The sequence below is a fragment of the Arachis duranensis genome, chromosome 5 (genome assembly GCF_000817695.3).
Source record: "Arachis duranensis cultivar V14167 chromosome 5, aradu.V14167.gnm2.J7QH, whole genome shotgun sequence".
NCBI lineage: Eukaryota > Viridiplantae > Streptophyta > Magnoliopsida > Fabales > Fabaceae > Arachis > Arachis duranensis.
This window is the reverse complement of record NC_029776.3, coordinates 23,489,713-23,499,293: the sequence shown is the minus strand read 5'-3', so window position 1 is coordinate 23,499,293 and position 9,581 is coordinate 23,489,713. Positions and strand designations below refer to the sequence as shown.

Here is a 9,581-nt window from a genome sequence, read left to right as displayed (position 1 = left end):
GGTAAAAACTATGAGTTCACTATCTTGATTAGAGATATTTTAATAAATTTAATTGTGATAATATGAATTTTAATTAAAGATATTTGTTATTGGGAGTATTTTAGTAAATCTAAAAAAATTAGAATCGATAATAATTTTAATTAAACATATTTGTTATTAGAGATATTTTAGTAAATTTAATTGTGATAATGTGAATCTTAATTAAAGATATTTGTTATTAGAAATATTTTAGAAAATTTTAAAAAATTAGAATCGATAATAATTTTAATTAAACATATTTGTTAATTAAGAATATTTTAGTAAATTAAAAAAAAATAGGATCAATAATGATTTTAATTAAACATATTTGTTATTAGAGATATTTTAGTAAATTTATTCCTAGAGGTATTTTTATAAATTAAAAAAATTAATGTAAAAAAAATAATAATATTTAATTAGGTTTATATTTAATTTTAGTTATTAATCTTTTAATTTGAATTTATAAATCAAACATAAAAATATTATATGTCAAATAATTTTATTCTAAAATATTATATTCTTAAAAATAATACTTTTGAAAATAAAAACTAATACTTAAACCACATCCTGTGTTTAGTGTTTAAGTATATATTTTTTTTAGGCAAAATTCTTAAAGTGGTATCTGAGATTGACGTCGTGCACTAAAATCGTTCCTAAAATTTCAATTGCACTAATTACGTCTTTGAAATTGAAAAAATCACACCATATTAATTATTGACCCGTTTTCAGTTAACGACACGCTCATATGTCTTAATGACGTAGACCTTTGGTGACACATGTCACTTCATAGTCTGGCCACTTGTAACCATATGCCGACGTGTCAGTTGGCAACACGTGGCATGCTAATGTGAATGGTTATGCCATGTGTCATAATGCTATTTTGCTACGTGTCGAATTATGCCACATGTCACAATGTTATTTGTTCACGTGTCTTCCACCATGTCATCATTACGTATGCACCAAATTGGTCATTTACTTTGCATCAAATGACTCATTTTAGTCCATAAAATTGAATGTCGTATACCAAATTACTCCCTTCATCAGTTTGTCCTTTTTTTTATAAATTTAAAATTTTTAATATCTTTGAATCCACTAATTTTAATTTTATCTTTTCACAAGTTATTTAAATATAAAGTACTTTTATAAAATGTTATAAAAATTTTAGTTTTAATTATACAAATTTTTTTATAATATTTTATTAAAAGAATTATATGAGATATTGATATTGATTTAGTAAAGAGTGTAAGTTAAAAGTATAATAATATTTCTTAATACAAATTTTTTTAATATTTAACACTTTAATAAATATTTTAAGAATACTTGATAAAATATTTTTAAACTACTATAAATTTACTATTCCCATCCGTTTTAAGAATGTTCGATTTCCCATATAACTGACTTCTCACTAAATTAATAGAATAGATGTATATTATCGATTATAATAATTTATTTTATCTATAACTTAGTTATGCGGCCTTTTCATATACTACACTATTAATTAATATAAGCACTTATTATAGCCATGACTTGAACAGTTTTAAAACAGTTACAAATAAACACAAAAAACAATAATAAAATTTTGGATTTAGCTAACATGTGTTCTAATGATACAAGTTAAAATTATTAATTGAAAAATTTATTATAAAAAATTATATAATAAAAAATACAATTAAAATTAGTGTATAAAAAATATTAAGAATTTTAAATTTACAAAAAAATGAGAACAAACTGATGAAGGGACTAATTTAGTATATGATATTCAATTTCAACGACTAAAATAAGTTATTTGATCAAAACTAAAGGACCAATTTGGTGCATATATAATGATGATATAGTAGATGACACGTGGACAAATAATATTGTGAGACGTGGCATAATCCGACACGTAGCAAAATAGCACTGTGACACGTGACATAACCATTTACGTTAACACGTCACGTGTCGCTGACCGATACGTCATCATACTGTTACACGTGGACAAACCAAAAGTTACACATGTCACCAAAAATCCACATCATCAAGTTACGTCAGTGCATCGTTAACAAAAAAACGAATAAGAGATTAATATAGTGTAATTTTTTTAATTTTAGAAATATAATTAGTATAATTAGAATCTAAAAAACAATTTTACTACATAGTTTCAATCCCATAAACTACTTTGAGAATTTGGCTTTTTTATATAAATAAATAATAAAAATACATTATTTATCAAAATACGCGCGGATAGAAATCGTTTTAGAAATACGCAAGCCCAACTCAGGTAAGACGACCGCGAAGTGGAGATCCACTCCAAACCGTGTCCAACGGCTACGAAATGGGCCTGACACCTTCAGCTCCCATATCATTTTCAGCATCCACGAAATGGGGGGCACCTAGTTGCCGGTGCCTGCGAAATGGCCATAGCAGCGAAAGGGATGAATTTCATATTATCACAATTAATTCATTCGATAATTATCTAAATAATAATTTGAACATTAAAGTGTATGTTTTGCAATTAAATTAGAGTGGTGTCATGTGCTTCTATGTTGTTTACATGTGTAATATTTATTTTTAAGGTTTATTTGCGTTCATTGTAAAACTTCGGTTAGTCGAAAATTCCATGTAGTGTGTTTTGGTAGTGGAAAGATATGGTTTTAAGTTGGTGTTTACGAGCAACAAGCATTGCCTTTAGCACCAAACAGAATCCTTCGTGGAGAAAAAAAAAATCAATGGTAGCTTGACCATTTCAACCTTATTGATTTCTGTTATGGCTATTTCGCAAGCACCGGCAACTAGGTGCCCTCCATTTCGTAGACGCCAAAAATGACATGGGAGTTACAGGTGTTAGGTCCATTTTGTGGCCGTCAGACACGATTTAGAGTGGATCTCCATTTTACGGTTGTCCTCTCTGAATTGGATCCGCGTATTTTTGGAACGATTTATGAACGTACATATTTTGGTAAATAATATATTTTTATTATTTATTTATATAAAAAACCCTTGAGAATTTAGCCATCTTTTCTAATTATAAGGTAAGTGTTCACCTAAATTAAAAAGCACTTTGATCTAGAAAATGATTAATTAACAAATATAAATTTGAATGTACACGATATCGATATAGTGTACACAGAATCTGTGTGAAAGTAACAAGGGGAACCACCCTCCGTCAAAAAGAATTAAAGGGAACAGGGTGACCCCATTTATCTTTACAAGATAGCGCTTGTAATTGTTAGTATTTGTTTGTTGGAATTGCTTTGATGCTTTTGCACCAATCCCTATGTTAATAAAACAAATGGTATCTCTCTCTCACACTCTGTTCCTTCTTTCACAGATTTCGGAGTAATCCTTGACCAGGGTCTACTTATTATGCTTAGTTGGAACTTCATCATGATCATGCTAAACCACATTTTTTGTTGAACTTACGAGAGAAAATTACTATTTTTATTTATGAAAATTTAAAATGTCGATAAATTTACCTATAAATAAATAAAATTAATATTTTTAAAATTTTAAATAATTTTTTAAAATTTAAATAATTTTATTAATAAAAATTTATTTTTTATGAATAAAAATAATAATTTTGTTTATTTGTAAATAAATTTATCAATGTTTTGAATTTTTAAAAATAAAAATAGTAGTTTATTCAAATTATGACAAATAATGTTGCATAATGCATCCAGTTAGTGTAAAACTGTAAATAGTCTTCAATAATTTTCAAACATTAAACAGCAATAATGCCCATTTCTTTTCTTAATTCCGAAAAGCATCAACAATGTATGAATATGTATATGCAAGACAAGCAACTTTCTGCGGCATAATAAGTTAATAACCACTGAAGAATAAATAAAATATAGTTGCTATCCACATTCACTTCTCTTTTTAATTAATAATTTAATATTATAAAATTCTATATTATACTAAATAACAGAAAAAAAATGAATCAATTAAAATTCAATATTATAATATACCCTGTTAATTTGTAGCAAGAAAACAATCCCCTGCCCCAATGAAGAAAACAATATGGATGGCCCTTTTGATCCGTGAATGATGACCCACCTAAAGAAATTTAATTTAATACTATATGTGATATTGTATGATTAAAGCTTCCAAAATGCTTTGCTCGCTCTTCTTGTTTCCCTCTGCACTATCTCATCATTCCAATGATTGTCAGCGAGAACACTCCTCCAGTAAACAAAAGCTGCACATTCATGGGGCCTAGTGAGAGAGAGAGAGAGAGAGAGAAAGAGAGATCTCACTTTCTCTTTCTCTTCTTACAAAGCAAAAAATAAACAACAAGTAAAGATCACAAAAGAATATCTTTAGTTGTTGTTGGCCTTCTTTATTAAAGCAAGTTCCCCCTCTGCTCCCTTTACAAATTCAAAAAAATAAAAAAGAAAAGAAAAGAAAGAAGAATATCTCTCTTATACATATATCAAACACACTAGTCAAATTTTCAAATCCACACTAGCTAGCAACTAGTAGTTGAGTTTGAGTGCATGAGGAGGTTAATAATCCAAAAAATCTACCTTAGTTTGCACTCAAAGAACAAGAGCTGAACCCTTAATATACCAATTCCCTCATCACCATCACCAGTCACCCCTCAAATTCTAAAGTTCTAAACATTCAAAATGTCCTTACAAGTTCAACCACTGCCACAGCAACAACAATCACAGCAATTCCAACAACCTGTCCAACAAGTGTATCCAACCACTTACACATATGAGTCACCCCCTCACCATTCAAATGGCTCATTTGGCTCAGTGTTTGTTGTTCTAGCCATAATCATAGTCATTTCCGCCGTCGCATGCTGCCTCGGACGCCTTTGCGGCCGCAAGAGCCACGGCCACAGCCTGAAACATTCCAAGCAGCAAAAGCAGCAGAAGCAGAATCAGAACCACCATGACTTCCGGCCTACTAAGGAAGTGGACATTGAATTTGGCTTTGACAAGAAGATTGCAGCCTCCAAGCCTATGAATGGACATGGTTATGGTCATGGAGGAGGAGGAGGAGGAAGAGGACCACCTAAGCCACTTGGTCCTCCCCATCATGGTGGTGGTGGTGCTGCTGCTGATATGAATATGAAAAGTTTTGAATTAAAACTTGGCCCCCCTCGAAAACTAAGGGCAGGAGGACCATGATGCAAGGGAATAATTTATGAGAGTAATATTATTATTATGATTATGTTAAGTAGAAAATGCCCCCTTATTGTTGGCTATACTTTCTATATATTATCTTCTGTGTCTTAAACTCTTAATATCTCTTCTTATTAGATCTCCCACTACAAGAACAAGAGATGATGAAATGTACAATATGATTATCTTCTGTATGTGCTTTTATTTTTGCCTATATTTTCTATTGTCTTTGTTCTCTGCAACTGCAGTATGGATTTGTAAAATTAAACACAATGTAAAATCACAACTAGTTCAATTTGAAATTAATGGATTGACTGGTTATTTTAAAGAGAACTATGGTTTTGGACTAGTTAGTTTTACTTTTATCTTTAATTAGGTCGATGTTAGTCAGATATGAGAAGGGGTTACCTATTGGCCCGGTAATATTTTGCTCTTGCTGGTAAATGACTAGAATAAAAGTCTTGACATGTATTTTTACCATTGAATCTTATAAATGTAACAAAGTTACTAGAAAATACAAATTCTTAATATTAAGGATCTCATTTGTGAAACTGATTGCTTAGTCCTCAAGAACATTGAGCCTTCTTGTTAGAGGGGAGACAGATCTTATTCTCAAGATTCAAGAGCTCCTCCTCCGTGCTTGGAATGTGTAGTTTGAATGGATTTTGAGGAAAGCCAACAAAGCTGCAGATTGACTTGCTAAATATGGAGTTCGAAGGACCATTGATCAAGTTGTGTGGATTGTCCTTTCGGATCTTAACTTTGATGTTAGTTTAATTATGAGGAAACCTATGTCAGCCAATAAGAGAGATCTATTTATATATGATAGTAAATTAGTAATAGTTTACAAGCATTCAACGACCCCAAACTAAAAACGACTAGGGGTAAGAAACTAGAATAAAAATTGAAAAAACACAAATTAATATAATAAAATTTCCATTGCCGCCGGTGCCAAACTTCCGTTGGACCTATACCATCTCTTCTCTCCAAATCCTCATCTCTTATCTTCTATATTAATATCGAAATAATAAAATTAAACTCTTTACATTTTTGACACAATAAATTATTTTAATTATAATTAAATTCTAAAAAAATGAAAAAAATTTGAGATAAATATTGAAATAAACCCATTATATTTACAAATCAATTCAATTCCTATTTTTATCCATTATAAACAAAAAATGTAATTTTAAAATTAAATCAATTTCAATTCTATGGTATCCCATACACATCCTAACAGTCTTGGATATTTTAACTAATATCACAGTATAAACCGAAAGTATGTTAAAATGATTCATTCTATCTTTGTATAGGTCGTACTGCCCCATACCATGAACAAAAGTAAATCTTTGCCCACAGCCACGGATTGAGTGAAGAGAGACATTTCTGGTGCGCCTTAAACTTGATTATGCCAATAATGCTCATTGCTCTGTTCTAATACATAGGTGAGTCCCCATGAAGACTTTTATGGTTTCTCAGAGTCAGAGAAGCTCCTATGGTTGTTGAAAGATCTAGGTTCTGAATTACCACCTGAACTAGTTGGCATCCCTAAAGAAGGAGACAACTCTCTTGAACTGTGTTCTGTACTATACATATCATAGTCGTAACCGCTAAAATTGCCATCAGCCATCATCCTTCTAAATCTCATAATATCATTAATGTACTGGCTTGAATCATATATTCTGCTTTGACCATATTTCACCCCATTTGATAGATCTAGTTGTTCTCCACACTCTAAGGCTCTTGCCACCTAATTCGACATAACAAAAAAGAAGCTGCTGCATTTAGTAAAGGGTAATATTTATACAAGAATAATATTAGATAACTAGCTTTTTTTAGCCAACATCAGTCAAATTTCTTAAAATTTAAATACATGACCTGAACCATACGGGGGCGTTTAGGAGCGGAGTGGCGAACACATGCGGCAGCAGCCTCAATCATGGTTAACATTTCAGAATGAACATAGCGTCCTTCAAGCCTTGGGTCTTCTAGATCACCAAACGCACGCGTCCCCATTGCAAGAAGAAGATGTGGACGAGCCTGTATGCATGTTAATTTGTGATGATAAGGAAAGATCAAAATAAGAGAAATCAATTCATGTTTCTTCAAGTTTAGTCATACCCACTCAACCAAACTCTCTTCTCCGATGGGCCGCTTTGGATCAACGGGCTTCCTTCCAGTTATGAGCTCAAGCAGGACAACTCCAAATGAGAAAACATCTGATCTATCCGTTAATTTTCCACTTGTTGCATACTCTGGAGCCATGTATCTGCACAACAATGTATAATCATCCAAGATTAGCTATTACCAAGAAAACATGTTTTACAACATTATAATGTTACTCTTTTATATGCCTACCCGAAGGTCCCCATCACCCTGGTTGATACATGGGTGTTAGCGTCATCAGTTAGTTTGGCAAGTCCAAAGTCTGCAACCTGTGTGTGTTAATAATTATATAAGGCTAAATTACCACTCTGGACTTCAAATTTAGACAGATAATAATTTAGAAAGAATATATATGCTTATATATACCTGTGCTTCATAAGCACCATCCAAAAGTATGTTTGCGGACTTAATATCCCTATGAATAATCCTTGGGTTGCCTAGAAAACAGAAAAGTTAAACTAACACATCAGTGTCAATATTTGTGCTTGAAGTTGAATGTATGTTCACATCAGTATCAATTACTTAATTTCCTTCTTCTCTTCAGTAGAAGACATATATACGTATAATTAGGGAGCTTCTAGCATGTTTAAATATGACAAGCCTAAAATGTCTTTACAAGTAGTGTATGTTTCCAGAGAGATTGGAATTGGAACTAAAAAACTAGAATTCAGTATTGTATTTGATAGTCATATTAAGACTAAAATTTTATTTTTTAGACACAAAATTTTAATCTTTTTAATATTTTTAAAAAATAAAAACACAAAAGATTAGAATTTTTAAGGTCAGAAATTAAAATTTTAACAATATTCTTTTTTAATATTAAGAATATTTTAGTAAATATTCTCATTTTATATTTATATTTATCTTAAATTAAAAAAATACTAAAATATAATTCAATTCTACATATTTTATACTAAAAATAATACAAAGACTAAATTTATTCTCAGTCACTTTTTCCAGATACAACTATGAGTTGATTTTCTCATTCTTACTATGTCCTGGTCAACTGTTTGACTGTATTTGAATTTGATTTTGCTTTTTAGAAAAAATTATTCCAGTAGCATAATGTTAACACACATTAATAATGTTCCAGAATAAAGATGGTGCTGCTTATGGAATTGGAAAAGCTTTTCCTAATTTGTGTGTAAATTTTTTTGTTAAAATAAAAAAATTAAGCAAAAAAAATCGTGTTACAGCAATAACAAAATCAATCCACAAAAACATCTTAAGCATGTTAAACATAAAATACTAAAAATCTCTGTATAATATAAAAAAAATAATGAAAAAGATACTTACAGCCCTCATGCAGATACGCTATGCCCCTTGCAGCGCCATTTGCTATCTTCATCCTATTCGGCCAATCCAAAACAGGTAAGTTATTTCCTACATACAGATCACCACACACCAAATCAATTCCTACGTATACAAAAATTAGTTTTTCTATATCCTTATTTCTTTGGATATATTTTGCTACAAAAGTTGCTTCATTATCCTATTCGGTTGTGAATCTTAGTAAATGTCAATTGAACAATAGAAGCTTACTTAGCTTAGACAATATGATTGATTATGGAAAAAATTATGAAATATGTACCAATTCTTTTCTCATCCTTAATTTTGATTCATCCAATACTTTGTTAGCATTAAAAACAGGTTAGTCTTGAAAGAAAACCGGTTGATATATTATTATGTAACAAGTAATTTTTACATAAAAATAAAAAAGAATAAAAAAGAAACTCACATTACCATGCAAGTGCTGACTGAGATTCCCATTAGGAACAAACTCATAGACAAGAACTCTATGTTGCTCAGCTATGCAATAACCAATCAAAGAAACCAAATGACGATGATGAATCCTACTAATAATGTCAACCTCAGCCCTAAACTCTCTTTCTCCTTGGCCACTACCAGGTTTCAGCATCTTCACTGCTCCTACTCTACCATCGGGCATTAAAGCCTTGTACACACTCCCGAACCCACCTTCTCCTATTACGTTCTCACTCGAAAACCCGTTCGTTACTTCCACGATTTCTTCGTAGCTATAAGCCATTATACCCCCACTCATTTGTTGTAGCTCTGAAGGTGATCTCACGTAACCTCCATAGTTGCCTCTCACCGGAGTAGACTGTTTTTTTTGTGAACCGTACTTCCCTACTTGTGGACCATTGGCCCCGCCTGGTTTGTAGTAGTAGTGTACATTTCCACCTAATTATCATCATCATCGCAATCATTCAAAAAACGAACATAATGAGTAACCAATGCTTAATTCATACTACGTACTCCTCCGTG

At 31.2% G+C, this 9,581-nt stretch overlaps 2 protein-coding genes across 2 annotated transcripts in view; one reads left to right on the top strand and one right to left on the bottom strand.

The window, feature by feature from the left end:
• The first annotated feature begins 4,174 nt into the window (after positions 1 to 4,174).
• LOC107488785 (uncharacterized) lies at positions 4,175 to 5,323 on the top strand. The gene has a single exon (XM_016109553.3). The coding sequence runs from the start codon at positions 4,626 to 4,628 to the stop codon at positions 5,133 to 5,135; it is 510 nt and encodes a 169-aa protein (XP_015965039.1). The 5' UTR covers positions 4,175 to 4,625; the 3' UTR covers positions 5,136 to 5,323.
• A 1,098-nt stretch (positions 5,324 to 6,421) lies between these two features.
• Positions 6,422 to 9,581, bottom strand: part of LOC107488704 (proline-rich receptor-like protein kinase PERK13) — a 4,681-nt gene continuing 1,521 nt past the window's right edge. Inside the window, exons 4-10 of the mRNA XM_021142481.2 lie at positions 9,039 to 9,497; positions 8,592 to 8,678; positions 7,662 to 7,732; positions 7,488 to 7,564; positions 7,251 to 7,398; positions 7,008 to 7,169; positions 6,422 to 6,879 (exon numbers count right to left, since the gene is read on the bottom strand). Of these exons, the coding sequence (XP_020998140.2) occupies positions 6,595 to 6,879; positions 7,008 to 7,169; positions 7,251 to 7,398; positions 7,488 to 7,564; positions 7,662 to 7,732; positions 8,592 to 8,678; positions 9,039 to 9,497 (1,289 nt within the window). The 3' untranslated portion in view covers positions 6,422 to 6,594. The remainder of the gene's footprint in view (positions 6,880 to 7,007; positions 7,170 to 7,250; positions 7,399 to 7,487; positions 7,565 to 7,661; positions 7,733 to 8,591; positions 8,679 to 9,038; positions 9,498 to 9,581) is intronic.

Coding starts and splice junctions, on each gene's coding strand:
- LOC107488785 (XM_016109553.3), top strand. CDS start 4,626: ATGTCCTTACAAGTTCAACCACTGCCACAGCAACAACAATCACAGCAA.